A 24,322-nucleotide genomic window follows, 5' to 3' on the forward strand; every position below is an offset into this window, starting at 1 on the left:
GATTTAAAAAAATAATTAAAATCCAACTTCAAAAGTAATCACTTTATTTAAACATTATAAAAACTTTGTACACTTCTTTTAAGATTCTATCTATAAGACAACAGAAAAATCATAACACTTGAAATGAAATGACAAAACATTGATAAATTAACATAAAGAATAATTTAAAATGCTTTATACAAATATTAAAAGACTATGTATTTATGTACAGGTAATGTCAAATATAAAACAAGTAGTTATAGGTACAAATGGAATATAATTATTTCAATCTTCATTAACTACTGTATCTACAGTGTCATCTAGAATTTATCAACAAGCTGGAGAATATGTTGTTGTTCCTGTTCTTTCCATTCTGAGTCTCCTTCATCTCCAAGATTACCAGCATATTCTGTAATGATTCAGATTATTAAAACTAGAAAAACAATCAATTTGATGGGCCTAAGCCTAAAAAGCAGATGGTAGTTCGTTGCAGTAACTACAAGAGAATCATCATGCAGGTATAAGTATGATGTTTTATATTTATATATATAAGTATTATTATATGTATATATATAGTGTATATGAGTGTATGTATAACATTATTCTAGTAAGTATATTAGATAACCTCTCATTATGTGGCGAATTGTTTTCAATGAAGCTCCTCGCTGATTAAGTATGAGAGTAACACGTTGTTTAACACTGGATGAGCTTCCCGCACACACTTCCAACATAATATAATCAATTAGCTGCAGGGTGAACAAACCTCCTTCTAGGCGTTTTAAATACATCTCATCTTCATCCAACGGCTCCTTTTTAGCCTTGAAATTAATATAAAGAGGAAAATATAAAATGAATAAGCCAGAATATAAGTACATATCTTAGGATTGTTAGCAAAAGTGATCGAATACTAGATTTGTCAAAACTTGATCATGTTAACCTCTAATCTAATTATATTGGTTTTAATAAGTTATGCAACTAAACTAAACTTAAATAAATAATAGCTCATGGAGAAAGAATACCTAGTCGATAACAAATAATTTTTAATAAAATGAAATATGAACTTGAAAAAATTAATTGAGATTTGAGGGTTATTGGTGAGAGAAAGGCTATAAAATCAAGTACTCTAGATCATAGCTTCAGTTAATTACACACAGATAGAGCAAATTTTAAAAATTATTAATAAAACAAATCATTGTTAAGGTGTGAAGCCTTATTTTAAAAAGGATTAAAAATTTATTTTGTAAGAACTAAAAAAGTTGTAACTTTTACAACCTATGAAGGGTCTTGGGTTTCATACTTGTTCAGGATGTACAATTTTGGATCAGCAATTGGGCAAAGATAATTTCACCAGGATCATGTTCTACTCAATGATATTTTCCATACTTAAATAATTCCGGTTAGCATAGCCAGGATGTGCCATAGTATGGTTGATCAACAGCTGATATAACAGAATAATTAATTATCAGTTGGACTCAAACCTAGCGACAGGGGCAAGGAATTAGCAATTTACCCACTCTAATATACAATTCATAAAAATTAAAAATAACTTTTATTCGTATTTTAGATATGTATATTTATATATACATGTATATATGTATTCTTACAAACCTAATTTAAAATATATATGAATCAATGTTAATATTTTTTTTTAAATACCTAATTGAAGTTTTTAAAAATCCTGTTTCCTAAAGATCATTGGAACACCTGTGAACTGAACTACTTCCAATTTTTTAGTATGATATGAAGAAATTCTTCCACAGATATGAATTGCAAGGGAGCTGGTTTTTTAAAAGTAAGGACTTATATGGAAAAAAAAAATACAAAAACATTCCTTAGGATGGTGCAAAATCCTAAATGTCAAGGTGTTGACCTTTTTCTTTGAATATTATTTTTAATAAAGATTTAGACGGACTTTTATTAGTTATAACAGATTTTAATATATTTATTAGTTCATAATTCTTAAAACGTAGAAATTAATAATGATAATTGATGGAAAACGAAACTTAAATAATTCTTACCCTATTTTCCAGTTCTATATCTATTACATCAACTTTTTCCATGTATTTAAAATGAAGTTCCAGAAGTCTGTCTACTTTTTCATGATCATTTTCACTGAATTTACTTAATAACCTAGACCTCTGAGCCCCACGACAATTACGCAGCATTGAAGCGATAATTGAAACTACATGTTCTGAAAAATAAATGATTTTATTTAATAATAATTATAAATAATAAATTAGATGCAGAGTTTAATGTTCTTTATCTTGTTTTACAATAACTGAAAAAGATTCACTACTTATAAAATGTAAGCATAAAAAAAAAAAAAGGACCTAAAATTTGGTACTTTTTTACTTTAACAATTAGCAGCATAGCATCCGTTTTAAGACTACCCAAAATGCATTTCTGAGATAATTGTGGATTCACAGTTTTTGATCATTTTTTTTTTTTTGGTTTACAAACAAAATAAGTGGCAGGGCTAAATTATTAAGTTATGGTACTTAATCAACACAATTTAATTTGTTATACCATTACTTTTTAAATATAATTATCCTTTTAGAAGTTATAGATGGAAAAAAAAAAACAATTCCTTACTTTATTAAATTAAGCAGCTGCTTATTGAGAGATTTAGGACCACCAGAAATGTGTTACAATGTTAATTATGGTGAGATATAATTTCTAAAATTATTTTATGAGCTGGGTTTGACAAATTGGGCACCTGAACTACTTAGTAATCCCATATTGTCAAGTTTTTAAAGAATAATGGTAATAACAATAACCTAATCAACCCATAAATTGCATGTTTAGACAGTTGTCCAAATAACAATCAAAATATTTAGCCACAACTTTCATAAATCAAAATCTTCAGCAGTTAAAAGCAAATAATTTCATAGGACATAGTTAAACAAATTAAATTAAAATTTCATGAATCAACATATTTCCAATACCTTGGGTAGGTAAGAAAATGAAAAACTTAAAAGGAATTATAAAAATATTAAATGTACCATACTAGAAATTAAAAATAAAAAGACAAAAATATCAAATAAAATGAAAAGAAAAAATTATTACTTCAAAATTATCTTTTTTTCTAGTTAAAATTTGGGAACATAGAATAGAAAAAAAATTATTGACTTAACGATATCAATTATAAACTAATATGTGATATGGATATTAGTCCTAATGAACAACTTTTAACACAAAACATACAATACCTTCATGTTCTTCAGCTGTCAAAACTTTTTTTCTGTTTTTCTTTGGGGTTTTCATAAATAAAGGAAAAATGGTTCGAAGGCCTAGAATATCAACAAATTTATTACAATTATCTTTTCCATCTGGCCCAATTAAAGCATAATTCAGTACTTTCAATGAGCCGTTTCTACTCAGCTTTTTCTCCCTAAAATTACAAAATGTTAATCTAAGAAAGAAAAAATATATCTTAATGAAAGCCTTCTTAACAGAATTCAATTACCACAATTAAAATAATAGAAACTTTAAAAAAATATATGATAAAATAGTCCTTTTTATTAGCCAAAGTTTTTGGTTTATTAACATTATAAAAGTTTCTTTCCAAATTTGCAATTAAAAGAAAAAGCAAGTTTTTCTTTTAATTCCAAAATGTATTCTTTAAAGTCACCATGAAAATAATTTCAAAACTTTTGTTTAGCTCCATGTGCTATAGAACACTCACATCAGCTGCTCTTTTTATAATTATCTAATTATACATTCACAATAACTGATCAAAATATCAGCTTAGGCTGATCAGATAATTACACTATCAATCAAAATAAATTTTCTCACTTCCTATGTAAATTATCTATTCATGAGATGATCTTTTTCTAAATTTTTCCTATAACTTTTATGAGATAAGAAAAAAACATTTACTAAAACCTGTCAAAAAAAAAAATCTGTAGCAATGAAAAACTGTCATTGATGTACAATTTTATTAAAGAATATATAAATAAGAAATATAAAATTATAAAAAATGTCAAGTCTATGCAAATGTACATGGCTCCTCAAATATTAGTTAAATTCAATAATGATTTATTTTTTAATAATAACTTTATTTTATTTCATAATGATTAGATACAAAAAAAATTTTTTTTTTATTACCACATTCCCCTACCTTAAAGTAGGGGGTTCAGGATGTAGAAGTTTTAAATTAGGTAATTTAAATTGACTTAAGTCAATAGATTTAAAATAAATAAAATTGACAAAATAGTATTTCATAACGTGTAAAAGCTGTTAATAATTTCAAAATCAAATAATTAAAATATAAAGGCACCTTAGCATCAAATTCATGAGTTGCAATCCTTCACCTTTTAAAAAAAGTTCCTTATTTGAAGAAATCATCAAGCTACAACATAAGGAATCAAATAGATTTTCCATAATTTCGCATTCTTCAGCGGTACTAGGATCATGTCTTTTGTATTGCTAGAAAATAATAATTTAATAATTTTAAATCGAAAATCTGTTTACTTTTTAATACTAAAATATATTTCAATACTAAACTATTAAGATACACTAAAAATTTTAAAATCAGAATTGATTGAATTTGTATGCAGTAAAAATTGATATTTTTTTAATAACTTAACAGAAAAATAAATACATTGAATTTGATCATCTTTGCAAGCGGTTCCTAAACTTTTTTCACCTTGGCAAAAAATTTCACAATGTAGCACCCTTGTTGAGCTAAATAAAAATGTCAGTATAACTATCCTTAGGGCGGTTAAAAATGGAGGAAATTAAGAAAAAACAGGGAAAAGTAAATGCTGGAATGCATTGTATATTTGCTGTTTTAAGTTAATTTTTTTTTTAATATTTTGAGAAAGTGTATTCCCTTATGGCACCCACTTTGGGAACCACTGATCTATACACATATAAAGAACTGAAGAGTTAGTTTAAACACCCTTATCTTAGGACCTACCAACGTGAATAAAAAAATTCTTTTTTTGCATTAGATAGACAATTAATTGAGAAAGGTTTCAATGTTTATAACATACTGCTATGTTTCATAGGAATAGAGCAATAACCATATGATAAAAAGCTTTCATATGTATGTATCCGTAATCTTTGTCATTATGACTTCATACTAGAACTTGACAAGTTTATGAAATTATTGCATGGAATATTGTATTTTAGCCAATAAAATAGAAGAGGATAATATAAAAATAATAATGAAAACATAAAACTTATTAAACCTTATCAACATTAAGAAAAATTTATTGTCGATTTAATCCTGTTCTTTAAAAATATCTGCAAGTGATGAATCTGAACATTTAATAAATAATTAAATTTTCAGGTACGTATTATACACCACAGTGACTGGATGAGATTAATAACAGGTTAGTACTCTTAATATTTTCAATGAATTTAACATTGTTTTCCATGTTTTTTTAAACTTAAACCAAGTGGAATAAATAAATATTATGTTTTGTATTTTTAAAACAGCTATCAAACTGAACACTCTTTCTATCAAGTCAGTTTGTCAACATATATTTTGGACCTTATTCTATCAATCAGATGCATTTGATCATGTACTCATCAAGTGTATGAAAAAGATTTGTATAATTCGAATTTAATGCAGGTGAAACTGTAGCACAGTTATATGAAAAAGCTTTGTATAACTCAAATTTAACACAGGTGAAACTGCAGAGCACAGTAATATATAAAGAGAAATGTATTTAGTTCATTAGATATATATAAATTGTTTTGCATTTAAATTCTGTATCTAGTTACAATGTATTCAGTGCATTCAAGTATGTAAGTTCACATCTTCAATTTTTTTTTACTATAATAACTGTTGTAACTATGATAGTTTACCTCTGAGATACCGATTTAAACAATATCTAATTCTTTATATTTTTTAAATTATTTAATTCGTTTGTTGTAGTAGTAAATATTATCAACTTACAGCTAGTTGCTGAAGAAGGATATCTATCCCACCTAATTCACCAAGTAGGGTTTTATTTTCGTTATTGTTTTGCAGAAGTATTGAAAGAATTTCTGTAGCATACAATTTATTTTGTTCAGCTGGTAATTTAGACTTGATCCTTTTCAATAACCACAGAAGAAGACCTTGTTTTCCAACTTCACTAACTAACTGAGGTCTAAGTTCAACTAAATTTTCAATTATAGCTAAAATAGAAAGAAGAAACAATTGATTAAACTGTAAAGGAATAATAAATCTATAATTTAATAATGGTTATCAAATCTTTTCTTATAGCGGCACATTAAATTATTAAACAAAATACACACTAAAACTGTGATTATTTTTGAAATTTATTATTAGATAAATCAAATAATAAGCCATATAAATAAATACATTAAAAACTTTAAAATATTTATAATTATAATAGAAACTGATTTATTTTTTTCATAATTGTTTAAATTATTTGATATTTAATTTTTAATTATTAAAAACTGGCACCTTTATATTCACAAAACCTTAGCCTAGTTCATATAAATACACAAACTCCAGTGAACAGTTTTATATCAGATTGAAAAAGTTCTTAAATTAAATACTAAAAAGAATTATAATCAACATCATTTACAGCTCCTCTCTTGGAAAACTACCCACTTTGGAAAAGACTTTTGGTGTCTTCATACCTCCACTAATACTAGTAGCTAAGATTTTCCAAATTTTTTTTCTTTGTTTAAATTGTACTATATTTGATATAGTTGAACATATTAAGAACCAGGAAGTAATCAATCCCATTGATTGAAGGTCAGTCCAACAGGCACAATCTCACAAAAACACAACTGTCATTTCAGTGTTAATGAAGGCTGCCTTCTCTAATTATTGAATAATAAACCATTCATGTGTGTGAAGAGAAAGTACGACAACAAGTATTATTCACTAAATTGGACTTAGATTTGATGAAACTACAAATGAAATAAGACAAAGTTTTAAATGGACTTAAAATAAGAAAAGTAAAATGTTAATGCAACTAGGTCCACAAACAATTCAAAAGGGATAGAGGATAGAGGATTGTTCAAGAAATATTCTGTATGAAAAACAGAATAAGGAATAGAGATATCTCATTACAGTTGCAACTGCAGTCAGTATTTTATTATTAATTTAGGTGAGTATGCCAGATGGTAATCAATTTGGGGAAGTATGCTAGGTAGTAATCAATTTCATTCCAGTAAGCCTTAAAATAAGCGGAATAAGGAACAAGAGAAAAGTTTTGAGTTGATATTGTTTTGATCTAGGTGAGTAATATATAAAAACATGCTTGAGATTAAGAATGCAAATAATTTTTACCTAAAGTGTTATGCACTCCATCGGCTTCTTCTTTAACATTTTCATCTAATCTCTGAAGATTGTGCAACAAGAGGGACGTTGCTTGTTGGCTAAGAAGACATTCCACTAATGCTTCTGCTCCTTCTGCACTTTCGTTTAGAATATCCACATCAGTTAATTCCTTTCAAAACAAAAATTTGTTAAAATAGGTTTGAAAATGTATTTGACAGAAAATTATCACTTAAAATTCTTTTTCAACCATTATATCTTTTAGAATAAATTCTTTCAAAACTATTACAAGAATTTAAACAATGAATGAAGAAATAAAAAAGGAAACTGAACCAATGAAATACAAGATTGAGTTTCTTTTGTCATAAGAAAGTTTTTAGTGCAATCATTGTGTGTTCACTACATTTTTGTAAAAGACACATTCAAGTTTTTAATTGTTTTCAAAATGTTTGAAAGGTTATGATGTATTTAAGTACTTTTAACCATAAAAAAAAAAAAAATTAAATAATGTTGTATCAAATAAAATTTCAGTTTTGAGAGAGACCAGATGAGGAGTAAATACAAATATTTACTAATTATGTGTTTGGTGTTAGACGTCCACCGACGACCATTATAACACAATCATTACATGTAACTGAGGTAAGTCTTCTGGCCAGAAGAATCCCAGAACCTAGGGCTTTCTCCATTAATGGTCATCCCTTCATCCATGATCCCCCAAAACCATGAGGTATGACAAGAGGAATAATAGGTATAAGTGTGATAGTATAATAGCAATAGCATGGAATAAATAACTATTATTCCACTGGTTTTCCTTTATACAGGCAAAAAGGACCAGTAGGCCAACTTGCCAGATTAGTTACTCCTACTTCCACTAGTATGAGTACTGTAGTGCATGTTCTTGTAATAATTAGTTAGTGCTGCAGCCTGAGTGGGATGAGATTTTAAATGATCACCAGATAGCTAAAATTGTTTTGAAATAACCTGTCACATCTCTGACAACATGTAGGCAAAGCAGATGGTGACAGCGAATTTAGGGTATTCTATTTAGATGTCACAACTGCATTTAATATAGTGCTACACTAATAACATAATGTATAGATCATGATAAAACGACTTTCCCTAACAGAAGGTTCAGTTAAATTTTGCTGGTTAAAGGAATAAAGATTTATAAATGCAGCATACTTACTTGCAAAAGATCTACTACAGCAACCGAAATATCAGAATTTTCATGAGAAAGAAGTTCGAGTAATGAAGGTATAGAGTTGAGCTGAACCATGATTGGATATAAATCGGGAACAGTTGCAATAGCATGCATTTCTTGTATAGTCTCATGTAATTCAACCTCTGATTCCATAAACCTTTTAACACAATCAATCATTAAAACAAAAAAAAATGTAAATAGAGGACAACAAATCGAATATTATTATGAAAATCTACATGTTTGCCACTGTAACAAATCCAAAAATCGTACGAATTGGTAAACAAAGGAAGCAACAAACATCGATATCCACACGCTTGTGTGTAACCGTAATTTTTTGTTGGCTATTACTTTTTATTTACACTCTTTTCATTATAAAAAAGGAACAAAACAAAAATAGACAAGAAGAAAGGAAACATAATACCAGCAAAATAAAAGGTAGATGATAAAAAAAATCATAGAATTAGTGCTTTATAACTTATAAATTTAACTTTTATTCTAGAGTTTTAATCAGATATTTATTAATTTACTTACCTAAACGTATGTCTTCATCAACCTATATTTGTACTGCGTTTAATAAAAATAGACCACTAAAGTTAATTAAGGAAAAAATTATTTAGATCAATCAAAAGACTTGTAAAGTATACAATCTTAAACTTGAGTTAATGATTGAATCCAAAGGTTAGAGAATTTTTTTAAAATAATTACAACATGAAGAGCACAAATATTTATTAGTTGGCAGCTTTAAAACAAGGCTAATTTAACACAAATATGTGGGTGCGCCCTTTGATTTAAGCCCAAAAACCGGCACCCAATGGGTCGGCCACAAATTCAGACAAACTTGTTATTTATTTATTGCCAAAGAAATAATATAATTCAAAATAAACACCTAGTCAGTAAAGAGTTAATAAATATTAAAAATATTTTAAAGACTAACTTTTCGGGAGAATCTGGAAACTTTATCCTCATTTCTTGATTTTTAAGAGCTCTTTTCTCGAATAACAGAAGCATACGTTTTAAGGTATTTTCATTTAAAATATCATCCTAAAAAAAATAAAAAATAATATTAGTTAGCTAGGAAAACCAAGATAGAATATGTGAATGATATATATTTTAAAAATTATTATTCTTAATGTTTATGAGATTTAATGGAGCTCCCTTACTTCTTGTGGTTCACTACTTTCCACCAATTTCAGTATCATATCCTGTTCTTCTTCTTTTCGCGTACGTTCCTTCTCCAAACGCTCTAATCTTTCTTGTTCAGCTTTCTCAGCTTCTGCGATCTTGTTCAACTTCATTAGCTTTTTAAGTTTTTTTTGTTTACTATAATCTTGTTCTTCTTCATCTTCATCCAAATCTCCAGGAGCATGCCGCTTAGGGGTACTGACAGGCTATTTGTAATAATAAAAAAAGTATATGTATATTAGTTCCAAATTTACTGAATCACTATACTTCATTAGGTCTAACTCATACATCAAATATAAAATTATTTTGTTAATATACCCAAAACCCCCCCTCTCACAGATAAAACAAGAAAATAAGGGATTTTTAATTAAAAAGACAATCTAAAGGTCATAAGAGACTAGGTTCATAACAGAGGAAGAGGCAAAATATACATTAATCATTGCTGATCATGTCTTTTCATTGGAAAAAATGTTTCATATAGGAGCATTATGCTCACATATCAGTTTTATTGGGTATTCCTTTTCATTTAAGTAATTTTAATGTTTTTATTCACATTGCATACAAGTATAAATAGAAATGTGCCAAATAAGTAGGCCAAAAACAGTGGTTTAGGATGATATAATAAGAAGGTTCAATTTTATTTGAACAAAAGAGTGTCATACATAAGTCAAAGAATTTCAGTTCGTGTAGAAAAGTGTGAATTTCTAGTATAAAATATGCTAGGTAGTAGTTCACTGAGATACAATAATAAGGAAAGGAAAAAATTAAAAAAAAAAAAATTGACTTCACCAGTTTGGTAACTTATCACTAACATAATACACACACTTTTTAGTTATCCAAATATACATTGATGTGAGAAACATTTTAGTATATACTTATAAACACCATGTAATTTATAGTAACATGTACAGATATTAACCAAATATAGTTTTAATAAGTAATGAGATAATGGATCACCTTAGATTCATAAGGGTGCATTATAATTAAAATTTTATTAAATTTAGCAAAATATTACCTTAAATGAAAGGAGCTCCCCGACATCCATTGCAGAGAAAAAATTAAATAATTTATCAGTAAAAAATTGTAGATAACCTGAACTATACAAATCTTTGTTTACTGTATCAAACTTTCAACTGTTACCTTTTCTAAAAGGCATTTTAACAAGGAACTATTATTCAACAAAAACATCGTTGCAAAAACTTAAGAAAATGTTTTATAAATAAATTTTAAAAACATACTTTACAACCACTATATTATTTGATGATCGCATCAATCGAACTCTTGGAAAATAACAACTGGAGATGGAATATGTAGGATGCAGGCGAAAAAAGGTAATATTTTTGAAATTCGGGATTAATGCCATCTAGTAGTCAATCCGGAGTAGCCATTATTATTTAAATAATTTAATTGGCGTATATATTATATTTAGAGCAAATTATACAAAAAGGGAAAGTGTAGACTGCTGCTGTGGGGAATTAGTATCCAGTAATTCGGGAAGAATAGGATACACAACCAGACGGTAATAGTTTCTAGACTTCGTGGAATAACAAGCCTGAGAGATCAGACCACTCCTCAGATCTTGTAGGAAAAGGTGTTGGAATGACAATAAAAAAAAACTCTAAAAATACTTGAGAATCATGTAGTCATCCTGATAGAGCCCAGAAGGGACGCAAAGGGAGACCGAATTTCTAGTCATAAGATATGCCCCGGAGGATATTCTATACTCCCACTAAAGCTTTACGGAATCCGCTTTGGTTGGGTTGAAATTTATATCGTGAAGAAGCCACAGAATGAGCCTATACCTTTGCACTTTGGCTGGAATACGTTGGTAACCAGTAAAACAGGATGGTCCATAGGTGGGTGGTGAGAGACTTAGGTCGGGTCGCAGGAGGGTTCGGCAACAAAATTTTTTTGTATGATTTGTTGTGTGTGTGTCAGCTAGAAGGTTACAACAGTTAAAAGCACATTGAAAGTGCACAAAAATGCACTTTCAAGCAACCTAATATTAAATATTTTCCAAGAGGGATCTCCCTTTGTACCAAATTGGAAGTGGATTTGGGGTGCATATGGCTCTATTTCCAGCATAGTAGTCCACCAACTCTATGGATTGGGAACTACTGCTTTAGGATAGTCACCCCGTACGCCATAAATGACCAGGTAGAGGGTAAACAAAACAAAAGCAACGGTAATAAGTAATGATATAACATGATATTTCCCTGCTTAAAGTCGTCAATAAAGACCGACTCAATGAGCTTAGGCAATCCTCCTCTAGGGAGAAACAGGTGCGGTGATAAAGCTAGAGCTAACTAACGGTTAACACTAGAGCGCGATCGTAACTATATGTCGTTACAAGTCGATCCATACTTGACCATTCGTACTTAAGAAACACGAATACAAAACATGAAACAATGAACCAGAAATGGGGAAGGTATGCATTAAATGATTGGGTTGATAAAGTTCATCGACTTCAAAAAAGTTTTATCACCTGTCGACAACTGAGACAGCTATTAATACGCAGTTAAACACATTTCCCAATTAATTGTGACGTATTAGATAGTTTGAAGCTTTTTTTTTATTTGAATACTTAAGCCTTTATTAAACACTACTATGTTGCAATTTCATTTTAATTGTAATGAGAGACCTATGACCTCGTATAGAAAGGCTTTATTTGAATAAAACTAAATATTTATAAAGTACAAATCACATTGCAAATTTGTTGATTTAAGTATAGATTTAACTATCCAACATTCATCTCATATATTATTTTGTTACAAATTCTTCCAGTTAACCTGTTGCTTTTCTTGTTCTAGACGATCATCAAGGGAAAGTCCAATGAAAAATTCTCTTGTTAGTGAATTTGTCGTTTCGGGTGCGATCAGCTCTCGTTCCTTGATTTCATGAACACATTCTACATCATTAGTCGGTTCGCGTACCGATATTCTTTCTGACAAATTGATTTCACCAATCCGTTCTTCAGGTCCGGTTAAATTTCAATCAAACTGATCCTTCCTTTAATCAACCAATTATTGAGTAGGAGGAGCTACGACATGGTTTGTCAACACTAGAGCTTCTTTTCTATCTGGGTTATTACTTCTCATATAGTTGGAATTTGCTTCTATCAATCGAGTTTCCATCTATTGGCTCGAACTGGTTACTATATTCTATTTTCCAACCTATCCTGGACAGCTAATTTGGTTTTGAAATCTCATAGAAAGACCACAAAAAAAGTTCTTGAAAGTACACAAAAGATGATGCATTGAATGGAGTTCTTCTGGTATAACGGTTTTCCATTGGTAAGATTTTTAGATCTCAAGATAAGTGAGATAGTTCTCCAAATATTGTAACTTTCCACTTGAGAATCCCCTCCTAGGGAATAGGGATATGGGTGATTGAACAGCAATATCTTGAGAAACTAAATAGTTTTTAACTTCATCTGACTTAAAGCTTGATTTTTGGTCCGATTTGTAAATACTGGTATGACGAAGACTGAAAATATAAAAGCTAAATTCTTCACCACTGTAAATGCAGGCATGGTATTGCAAATGGAAACCTCGAGTATTCATCTACAAAGGTCAGTATGCACCTGTTTCTAGTATTGGACGGATCCTTTAAAATCATCAAGAATCCTTTAAAGTCAAGATTAAGTCTTTCACAAGGAACACTGGTCGGTGGCTTCAGTTCAAATCAAGGTTTGACTTCAGTGCAAACTAGATATGAGGAAATTGTTCTCTGTACGTCTTCCAGCATATACCGTTGGTTCTTGCATTTTACCGGTTGTAACATTATTGTTTTCCTCGGATCTCCAACGTCGCTATGTAGTTGATTTAGACTAACTGCTTACTTTACTGACAATGAACGTGAGGTTCTTGAGAAAGCACCTACACAACATTTTCTCAATCTTGTTACTAAACGATGTCATAGGAATATAGTGCTAGCTTCAATCTCCATCTCAGAATTTAATTTTTTTTTTTCCATGATGTTTGAGATTGAAAATGAAGTATTACCGATCTTTGACCCATAATTAAAGTGACCCACGATGAAAATATTCCTCCTATTGTGTCATCAAATGCAAATCCTTTCTTTTCGGCAAACAAAAAATTTCGTTCAGTACTGATGTTTTTGAGAAAAAAGAGAATGATCTTTCTGATTGTGAAAGAGTGGCAACTATAGTATAACACAGCAAAAAAAAAAAAAAATGAACTAGTGATTTCCTTTTTATGAGGTTAAAATTATTCAGAGCCAAGAGAGAAGCTGGTGTCACTAAACAATATCACCAAGTATCCAACAGGATTAGAAACAAAAAAAAAAAAAAAGTACACTGAAAAAAAATTTGTTGAGCGCATCACACAACATTCACTTACTACCATACTTTGAGATTGAATTAATTCTAGTACTTTTCAAAACGCCAATTTCTATATTATTCACGATGGCAATACTGCTTTAAGTCAAACCTACATTTTCCTGATCATACTAGAACTCTTCTTTAAGTAGTATGTGGTTTAACTGTTTAAGCTTCTGTGATGAAGCATACCATCATTCACATAAATTTATTATTCCTTGAAGAAATTTGTCGGGGGGTGCGGTCAGCAAAGAACAACATAAATAAACAAAACCATATTTATTTATTTTATGCCGACGTTTCGACCTGAGTTTCAGGTCTTCATCAGGGGTTGTGTCGTAGAGGAGGGAAAGATTAGTACTGAGTACTGGAGTACTAAATTTATTATTACTTATCATGAAAACTAAGCTCTCTTGACCGCTTTCTAGCTGAGATTTCATTGTTTTATCCAATCCATTTAACAAAATAAAATTTTGAATCAATGTAAATTTTCTTTTTTTAAATTTATTTTATCCATAAAGTATAATTCATATGGTTAAAAAAATATAATAAGTGAACTTTGCATGTGCATACACATTCAAAATTACATTAATAATTTTCATTACCTTTGAAACCATTAAATATTAAATTGAAAAAAATTAAATAAAGCCATAAAATGATATAAGAATGAGTCTCGGTGCTACTCCTGTCTGCAAGACAAAGGGAGACAATGTTAAAGGAAATTATGGACCAGTAAGAACGAAAGCAAAAGAAAGGTGCTTATTTCCTTTCCTCTCTCCTATAATCCAACCTGTCATATGGAGCTGTAGGTGTAATTTACCACGAATATGTGACTCCGATACTACTTGCGAATACAAACCGTTTCTTACTCTAGGGATGATTTTAATTTATGTAAGTAACAAATTATTTAATGGATACTAGAATTTAAAAAAATATATTCATAATTTTATATTTAAATGTGTATGTGTACACACTCACAATTAAAGATGAATAAGTAAGTAAAACAAAGTTATTTTACCTATTACTTACTGTAATTAGTTTGTTTATATGAATTTTGGGTACTTAGGTTTAACTCGTCGACCGTATTATTTTACTCTGAAGCCTCCTCACACCTCCTCCTTCAACTGCGCATGTTTAAAACCTCTATTATATGGCTTACAAACTATATTATTATTATGACTGCTTTAGTTAGACACCTGTCAAAATAAATAATTTTGGGTAAGCCCAGTAAACGTTTTGGCTAGCAGTTGAAGTTGGAGACGGCTTTAGAACGTTAAGTATGTTCTATTGTTGATCTAACTGATCAGAAATTAGAACCGACATCAACTGAAAAGAATCATTTGGAGGTTTATCCAAGCTCCTAGAGCATACGTAAATTTTACGTAGTTAATACCCTATTGCCGAAAATAACAAAAAGTGAATTCTGTTTCTTTGAACGTAAAGCTATTTCCACCCCAGTATGCACGGTTATGGTCTCAGGGATGTCGTTTAGAAATTTATCTATAGTCACTAGGTAGACGAATCGGCGTTTTGGACTCTTTGCAAGATCAAATGTGTATAGTTATTCTTAAGAATGCAATACTAGATGATACGGTAAACACACAGTGCAACATGTCTACAGTGTGGATGATTTCTAAATGAAATACTACTTTCTCTTCCACTTCTACGTTCATTTCTTGAGTTATAAAATAATTATTAGTAGATTCGATGGACTGTTGATATGAATTAAATCATTTTTATTTCCTACAAACATTGATATTCCAGGACAGATTCACAAAAAAGAAGCATCAGAAGTAATACTAATAATTAATTTATTGATTAATAAATTAGTGTTAGTTTTTCTTGATTTTTATGTAAAGAAAATACGATAATATGTCCTGCATGAAGCTGCCCATGGGTATGAGGGTTCCTCGGTTGCCTCAGAGATCATCCTGCCTCACGCAATGTCTCTCAATCACCCATTCGGTCTACCACCGATAGACACTCACGCACATCCTCCTGACCTTCCTCATCCTCATAATATGGCCAAACCATTTTAGTCTCTTTATTTTTGGAAGAGGAAATAATTTTCTTGTTTAGACGAAACAACTCTCAGTTTTTCCTACATTTGTAGTCTGAGTTAAAAAGAAATCAAGTCGAGGTGCAACTACAGAATGGAAGCCTAACGGCAATAATGGTTCGGTTGATTCTTATATTTCTTGAAAAAAAAATTGAATTAAGATGTAATGAGAAAATCTTGCCTCACCTCACCTTTGAACATCTTATTTTTTCAAACACGGCAATGTAAGAGAATGAAATGTAAGGTTTATTCAATAAGTCTCGAGGTTGGTTCTTTACATCATCAAATACGTTATGATATTTTTAGTTCTTTTTGTCACGTCACACCTTGGTGGAAGAAGTATAATGGAGGGGAGAAAGCTGCCAGGAAAAGTGAAGCTAAAAAGACAGGCCTATAATAAACTTCAAGGGCGTGGCATGGATTAGGAGCCGATCAATGGCTGCCTTCCATGAGTTTATATTACAATGGAGGCCATTTCTACAAAACGTTAGGTTGAGTAATTTAAATTTAAGACCTTGAGGCGTGACCAAACCCTCACTTTTTGACTTTACTTCCGCTTTGAAGAAGAGTAGTGTAAGTCACCCAGATCCATTACAGCCAGGGGAGGTCAGTTGGAGTCCCACCAATCAGGTGTTACTTATATATTTTAAAATATTAAAACTGTTAAAAAAAATTATTACATAATACAATAATTATGCAACATCCTCAAATTATGTTTTTTTGAATGGAATATGTGGTACATATTCCATTCATCTATGCACACGGTCAATCAATAATATTCCATTATGTTTTTTTGCATAAATTATTATTGTGGAGGTTGGGTTTTATTGGATAATTTGTCGGGGATCTAGGAAAACTTGTGCTGGGATTCCTGTATAATTTACCCTATAATCTTTGGTTTCACTGTGCCGCCCTGGTTGCTCCATTTCATTTACTGTGTTTGGATGGCAGGCCTTGAGTAAAATGTCACGCAGCTAGTAATTTCATCCTCTCACTGTTCGTGATCCTACCCTTAATTAATTTAATTCATTCCGACTCGAAAAAAAGGTCATATTTTACAAACCAGTTCTGTTCCACTAAGGTTCCATGGGCTCTGCCACTTTTAAGTTTTTTATAATAATTATGTGAACCGCTGCGACCCATTAAGAGTCATGGGTGCAGTACTTTGTAAGGAAGCACTGGTTTTAGAACAACGGTTAAAATAGGTGATTTATTTGAAGATCTCGCTCAACCGTCAGGTTTTTCTGAAGATTTTTCATTTCATCAGGAGTGCTCCATAACCTGCAGGGTTGACACACAGTTACAGTGTAACAGAAAATAATTACCTACCACAACAGAATTTGAACCCAAGCAGTTGGAGATAGAGGCATAGTACCTTACCACTGTTCCACCAACCTCCTCATTTGAGTTCTTTTAACCTATGCTGGCTGCGTTATATAACTATTTGCAGTTTAGCCTAATCAAATTTCTTTGTTATTTTTTTTTGTGGAATAAATAGGATTAACTGAATAAATCTTAAAACATTCCCTTTTTATCTTGCCAGTAATGTATTATTTTGTTTTACAGGTTAAATAAAATAATCCAATTAAAATATATCATGATTAAAGATAATATGTTTTATCTAAAAATATAATAATCTCTACTTAAATGTTTTGTGTTTTTGAAATATATAAATTTTAGAATGAAATTGGTAGAACATTATACTAATACATTTTTTATTGAACTTATCGTTGGTTATGAAATGTGTTTTTACTTTCAAATAAAAGCGATACACCATACCCGGTTATTTACCTAAAAAACAAAAGCCTGTCGCAGTAGTTAATCTGGAAATGAATAGTAAACATTTTAACATTTATCATTCAGTAATTCTAAGTCAATACGAAATCAAGTTGAGGTGCGACCACGGAGTGCAAGCCAGCCGGCGACAATGGTTTGGTTGATTCTTATATTTCTTGAATGTATGCTAAAAATTATCGAACACTATCAATATGTATAAATCTACTAGTTTTGACAATCTAGTTAAAAGATTTCTGTTGTAATTTTTTCTAATCATAACCTTACCCTTTACCTGGTCCTATGATGTCTATGCATTATTTTTTTAATAAACCACACAATTTTTCACAAAGTGGCTCACCAGTTCTGTCTGGGATGATTGTGTCCTCAAATTGATTATTGTCATTTTGTCTGAGGATAGAACTCTTAAGGTCTCATCTTTATTTTATCTAATTATGTTATCTCGTCTTAAAAGCATATTTAACTATAACTAAGCCTTTTTGAAGTAACCACAATTATGCATAATAATGAATGTCTTGATTGCTGAAAATAAAAGTTCAAATTTTCATTTTCCTGTTATCATTCTGTAGACCTACATGTTATCACTAACTAACCTATTGGTTATGAAGCAAAAATTTTGTCTTTTACTAGTCACCATCATAATTTTTTTAAATTTTATGTAGTAATTAGAGAAAGACTATGAATAATACCTTTATGAATTAAATTTTTATTTTCCTAAAAACTTTGCTACAAAAACTAAGGGGTCTGTCACCTGTCAAAGAAACAATAGCATAAACCACATAGGGTCATAAATAAACTTAAATTATTTTTCTATTCATTCACATCCTAATTTGCAAGCTATAAAAAAGAACCTAGCATTTGGCCTATTGGCTAACAAGTTAAGTTATAACCTGGAAGTTATATTTTAGATCAGTTTCTAAAAATATTATTTTAAGGAGGTAATCTAAGATCATTCTTGTCAGAGATGTGTGTGTGGAAACATCAAACTTATTGAGACCACTTGATCTACTTTGTTACCTAATGTCTTTCTGTTGTAAAAATATCTTTTTCTTCTTTGATGTCTCCTTACAAATATTATTTAGTTATAGCACACAAGTGTGATTTAAACCCAGTTTTGAGATGTTATAGTTTTGTATATGCTACTATAGCTGTTTTAATTAGATCACAGCAGTTGACTTCCCTCACTATGCTACTTCAAAAAAAATTCTTGACTCCAGAGGAAGGTTTTTTGTTTTCTACCAGTGAGTTTATTGCAATAGCATTTTTTTAATCGTAAGAATTCACTATACTTATAAAGACATAAAAATGTTAAAAAGAAACATATTTTTTTTTTCAAAATTTCGAGATGAATCTCCTTTTGATTACATCAAATTAATATTTGGTTATAATCTTTTAGGCAGTGGTTCCCAACCCATAGAAGTCTGTGAATTATCAAACAAGAAATTGAACCAGGTGCATCCCATCTTTACTCCTAACTTGAGGCTAAAGGGGGTTCGTTCCCCACGGAAATATTTGAAAATGAGGTTGCTAAAAATTGTTTTAAGTCACTTTTATCATGATTATGTCTAGAGATAGTCGACCGTGGATGACTTATAGGAGGAGAAGATGGTTGGAGGTGTGTGGTCAAAATAAAACACAAATAAGTTGAAGGAACTTATTTAATCGTGCCAACGTTTCTGCCAGAATTTCTAGCCTTCATCAGGGCTAAGAACAGAACAAGATAACAACCAATGAATACAGGAAATAAAGAAATCACTTTTATCACGCATTTACTTATTAAAACCTTTTAGCTATCACCCAAACATCAGGAAAGATAATTAATTAAATAGTGCCAAAAATAAAGTGTTACAAAATATGTGTTGCTGTTCATTCCCGTGGCCCAACCCAAGATTCTCATCGGCAACTTAAGGTCCTGTTGGGAACCACTACTATTAGAAAATATTGTTATGTGCATTTATTTAGGAAGTTCTGTTGTATATAGTTTTTTTCTTTTAGATCTTAAGAAGAATTTGGCTTCCATTTTCGGGTGGAGTTTGTGCACTGAGTATTGTTCATGCAAAAGGAAAGGAATTGGAATGTGATCCAAATAGGGCCCTTGTAAGGCCCGGTGACCTCCCCTTATATGGTGATGATAAACAATGTTCGCATTGGTAAGTATTTTCTAAAGATTGTTTTAAATGGTATGTTATACCTTTTTTCAAAATATTCAGTTAATATTATGGCTTATAGTCTTCAGAAGAAAGCTTCAGCTGATAGTATTGAGGATAAAGGTGTGCTGGAAGAGACTATAACATGTGTTCGAAAAGAGCTGTGGCTTCTAATGGATCAAACAAAAGTTATCAAGGGGGAACTAGCTGAAGCTTTGAGTCATGTAATTGGAAGTGCAAATGGTAACAATAACATATTTGAAATTTTAATATATTTTAAAAAACCTCCATCCCTAAAGATCATATTGTATTCATTTGTGTTTGGGAAACATAAAAGTGAGTTAATTGTGTTATTAACTCTTCATTAGATGTTATTTTGTTGCTCGTTTAAGGTATGTGGGATACATTATTCTATCCAAAGCTAATTATTCATATACTATTCTGGTAACTATTGAAAATTGATTCTTTATGTAGCACTGAAAGAGATTAAATGACAAAAAATTAGAGAATTTAAATAAAATAATTTACTGAAGGTCTGCTGGTTAAAAAAATTTACTTTAAACAGCCGAAAAACTTTCTTTTTTTTAACTATTTACTCTCATTTTTTGCCATTTTGAGTACCCTTTTTTTCAATTCCACCTTACCATCTTCAATTAATTATATACAGTCAACTAGTTATCTTCCAAGTAATTTAGTAATTACACAAAATTTTAATTTACTTCCTCACATTTAGTCTTTACCTCATAGTGCTAGAAATGTTATCATTTTAACATAATTGATTGAAGTCATTTAACCTCCACTTTTGTACAGTTATAGAATGTAATTATTTCTAAATTTCTTTCATCTTAAAACTGATATCAAGATAGTAAAGTGAAATCTAGTTAATATTCAAATATTGATGGATTTATTCCTTCTTCTTTCTGTTTTTATTTATTGGTGGATCGATAATTGCCTTCCAGTTAATTTTAATGTTTTGAAGCCTGTTTATTTCAGAATTTAACATAACACTGCTTACTGCATAGTTAGGTAGGAGAAGGTTGAAAAAAAAAAAAAGTAGTAGGAGCATCACTACTCTGGATAACAACATTTAACCAATTAGAACCATGTTATTTTTATGGATAATACCTACTCCTGTCCAATTAATTAATAGTTATTGGTTCTTTTGGCGCTATGGCCCTTGAAGGACCTTGTTCCTCCTCTACAATTTTCCTCCATTCATAAAGCTCTCCTGCCGTTCCTCTCCAATGTCTCACTCCAAGTGACTTTAAGTCTTCCTCCACATCGTCCGTCCATTGTACTCTAGGCCTGCCTCTTCCCCTTTTTCCTTCTGGACATCTTTCCATTATTTGTTTAGAGAGTCTTATGTGATCCATGCGATAAACATGGCCCATCTATCTTATTCTCCCCGTTTTGATGCAACTATATTAGGTTTCTTAATAGAAATTAAGAGATAAATAGTGCCATTATAAATTATCTTATTTGAAAATATGTAACCAGATTAATATTTAAAAAATTTCAGTAAAGTTATAGAAAACCATAGAAAGACAATTTTTAAATTAAACAAGGATCATGATATTGATCCATGACAGTAAAATTAATAAACTTAGTTAAAAAAAAAAAAAACTGAATGAGTTGGGATAGTGTTTTATTTCCTAATTCCAACCCATAAAATAATTTTTATTATTAATCAAATTAAGGTAAAACATAAGATTAAATTTAAGTAATAAGATTAAACATACAAAGAGGTTTCTTTTATTGCCACAATGCTGTTGTTTTCATAATTTGACCTCAATAGATGCCTTATTTTTTTTTTATGATCATGTATTCTGTAATTATTTTTTTGTCTACATTCATAAAAGAAAAAAAAAAACTCAACCTTATTTAAACCTTACCTATAGATTTAAATAAAAATTATGCAGGAGAAATAAATGGTTTTATAGATAAAATTATGACAGTTTTAAGTATTTTGGGTTAATGGAATTTATAGAAGAGAAACCAAGAGCTGTATATTCTCTGAAGTACAAATACATCTTATTATTCCAGTACTTTGAATTTGGGAAAGTATACTATTATTCTTATATTAAAAGGTTTACATGTGTATTTATTTTAGTAATTTCTGTTTTCAGGTTTTATTGGGTTATAAAATAACACAAATTTATTATTTCATTCTTTAATAGATTTTTTTTTTCATTACAGAGGGGTTACATTTCCTTCGTAAAGAAGAAAATTTTGCCCCTCGGATGGGAGCCATTGGTATTGGTGGCCTTACAGGATTTGTATATGGCTTAAGGAAAGGAATGTTTCGGCGATTGCTGTACACAACTATAGGAGCAGGTACAATGGCAGCTTTGTGCTATCCACGTGAAGCGCAGGAATATAGCAGGTTTGTTTATGAACAAGCTAGGATGTATTCCATGATCGCATACCATTTCTTAAATGGAGGTAAAAAATATTCTTGTTATATTTCTTATTTATATTTATATGGTTTTTAATTTTGTTATCCCTGAAGTTTATGATTATGGGTTATCTCACAAGAATAAATCGAAAATATTGTGTTGGTTATCTGCAATAGAAATTCTTTTCTTGGAAAGAACTCGTCTAAGGATGAATTATACATTTCCAAACCAGTCTTATTTAAAAGTAGCTCAATCCTTTGTTGTATATTCCTCAGAAGGTGCTCATATAAACCTTATTTTTTCACAATATTATTCATAAAAAGGACTATATACAAACCTGTGAAGAGGTTATATATACCTAAATAATATTCCTTTTAGAAGAGTAAGAACATTCTCGATTTTTTAAAGGAACATCACTAAACGAAAAATATCGATGAGAAGTTACTCCAAAAATAGTCTACCTGTAACAAAAAGATGTTTCTTTTCTAAATCCCAAATCACCTGTATTTGAGTTGATTTTGGAATGGCTAAATTGATACTTAGTATGTTGGCAGATGACTAAATATGTTTTATATTAGGGAGAAAAATAGTAAAAATAAGTTAATTGGGAACAAGGGTAGTTAATATTACTGAAAAATGAAAATTTAATAATCAAATTGTGTGGGAATAAAGGTGGAATCTGTCTATAGTCTTATGATTTAGTAATTATATTTATATTTATGTTAAGAAACTTTAATGCATGTAATTGGAACATTTTTTTTTAAATAGCTACCAATTTTACTTTGTCACACAACAGATATTATCTTAGCTGCTTATTTATTCCTAACCAACATTATGAAAAGATTTGTGAAGACTTTTAATATTTTTGGTTTGTTCTACATTACAAAAATAAACTATTTTTGCCAGAATAATTTTAGATATATTAAGCTGTGGATAATATAAGGACTGAACCCATCACGCAATTTTACATTTATGCTTTACAACAGCATCATGTTTAAAAATATTTCATACCCTCATTTTATTGATATAGTTATATTTTATGATATCTTTAAATTAATTTTATTTGTCTTACTTTAGTAACTCTGTTAACTAATTTAAGTTGTGTGATAATTACTCATATTATTTTTAGAATTTATTTGTTCCAATCTTTATGTCATTGTTGTATATTCTGTTATTTTTTATTATATTCTTTTGCTTGCTGAACTCTAGTCTCGGTCTTGTTAGAGATGATTAAGTGGCAATATAAATCCTATTATGTTTTCAGGATCAATTCTTTTCATTTTCGAATTCAATTTCATTATGTGTTAGTTCTGTATCACCTAAATCTGTGATAATAACTTTTTTATATATTTTAAATTCAATTGAAATCTAAACTATTTAATTTATAATTAGTTTTTTTATTTATTACTCTACTACTTACATCAAACTAAATAATTTCAGTTATAATTATACATATGCTCACTCTTGATATGATAATGTTGATAAATATTAATTCAAACTAAAAAAAAAATCAAAGTAATTCACAATTTTCCATCCAAATTTTTCGCTTGCATTTCATAATATTCTTCAAAATTGAGTTCTGGTTAATTTAATTTCTCTACTTCTATATGTATTGTATACAAATTTTTAGTGGTTGTAAGGAAAAATCATTTATGTTAAAAAGAATTTTTAGAAAATATATGATTCCTAATTAATGCAGTGAGCCGGGATTTGACGGGATATCAATTGCCGCCCCTTTCTTTGGGTCACTTTCTCGTCAGTGATTCTCCTCACCCTCCCCCCGAGGCTGTTCCATCTGCTGAACATCTACTCCCTCCTACGGTGACTCCTGTTCACATTCCCCTTCCAGGGGAAGATGAGGTAGATTGTTTCTTAGATGATTCCTCATTGCTTATGAAGTTCTTTTGCTTTTGTTTGTTTCTTACAATAATTTGATTGCATGCTGTTGGGTTATTATATATCCTTTTTCCTTCTGG

General features: G+C 30.0%; 2 protein-coding genes across 5 annotated transcripts in view; one reads left to right on the forward strand and one right to left on the reverse strand.

The window, feature by feature from the left end:
• Window positions 1-177: 177 nt before the first annotated feature.
• On the reverse strand, window positions 178-10,784 carry LOC106688141 (beta-catenin-like protein 1). The gene is made up of 11 exons (XM_014432466.3): window positions 10,627-10,784; window positions 9,590-9,817; window positions 9,364-9,470; window positions 8,415-8,586; window positions 7,241-7,400; window positions 5,888-6,111; window positions 4,259-4,407; window positions 3,189-3,370; window positions 1,998-2,170; window positions 605-797; window positions 178-388 (listed from the first exon to the last, which is right to left on the reverse strand). Exons 1-11 carry the CDS (start codon window positions 10,654-10,656, stop codon window positions 300-302), a joined length of 1,707 nt encoding a protein of 568 aa, XP_014287952.1. The 5' UTR covers window positions 10,657-10,784; the 3' UTR covers window positions 178-299.
• Window positions 10,785-14,516: 3,732 nt separating this feature from the next.
• Window positions 14,517-24,322, forward strand: part of Mic26-27 (MICOS subunit 26/27) — a 15,247-nt gene continuing 5,441 nt past the window's right edge. Inside the window, exons 1-5 of one of the 4 annotated variants that reach the window (XM_014432459.3) lie at window positions 14,517-14,841; window positions 19,799-19,953; window positions 20,033-20,193; window positions 22,147-22,392; window positions 24,046-24,206. In XM_014432459.3, the coding sequence (XP_014287945.1) occupies window positions 14,617-14,841; window positions 19,799-19,953; window positions 20,033-20,193; window positions 22,147-22,392; window positions 24,046-24,206 (948 nt within the window). In that variant the 5' untranslated portion in view covers window positions 14,517-14,616. Of the gene's footprint in view, window positions 14,842-17,758; window positions 17,940-19,798; window positions 19,954-20,032; window positions 20,194-22,146; window positions 22,393-24,045; window positions 24,207-24,322 lie in introns of those variants that run through there. The other 3 variants (XM_014432463.3, XM_014432460.2, XM_014432462.2) reach the window with 3 other exon arrangements.

Source organism: Halyomorpha halys, unplaced genomic scaffold (assembly GCF_000696795.3).
Source record: "Halyomorpha halys isolate HHAL.00 unplaced genomic scaffold, Hhal_1.1 Scaffold1061.1, whole genome shotgun sequence".
In the NCBI taxonomy this organism is placed as follows: domain Eukaryota; kingdom Metazoa; phylum Arthropoda; class Insecta; order Hemiptera; family Pentatomidae; genus Halyomorpha; species Halyomorpha halys.

What these genes read in the sequence shown, in the direction of transcription:
- LOC106688141 (XM_014432466.3), bottom strand. Translation starts at nt 10,656, where the DNA reads ATGGATGTCGGGGAGCTCCTTTCATTTAAG. An exon ending in CTGTAGTAGATCTTTTGCAA is followed by an intron (nt 7,401 to 8,414) that starts GTAAGTATGCTG and finishes TTGTTTTGAAAG; the next exon opens with GAATTAACTGATGTGGATAT. An exon ending in TCCTTCTTCAGCAACTAGCT is followed by an intron (nt 4,408 to 5,887) that starts GTAAGTTGATAA and finishes ATTATTTTCTAG; the next exon opens with CAATACAAAAGACATGATCC.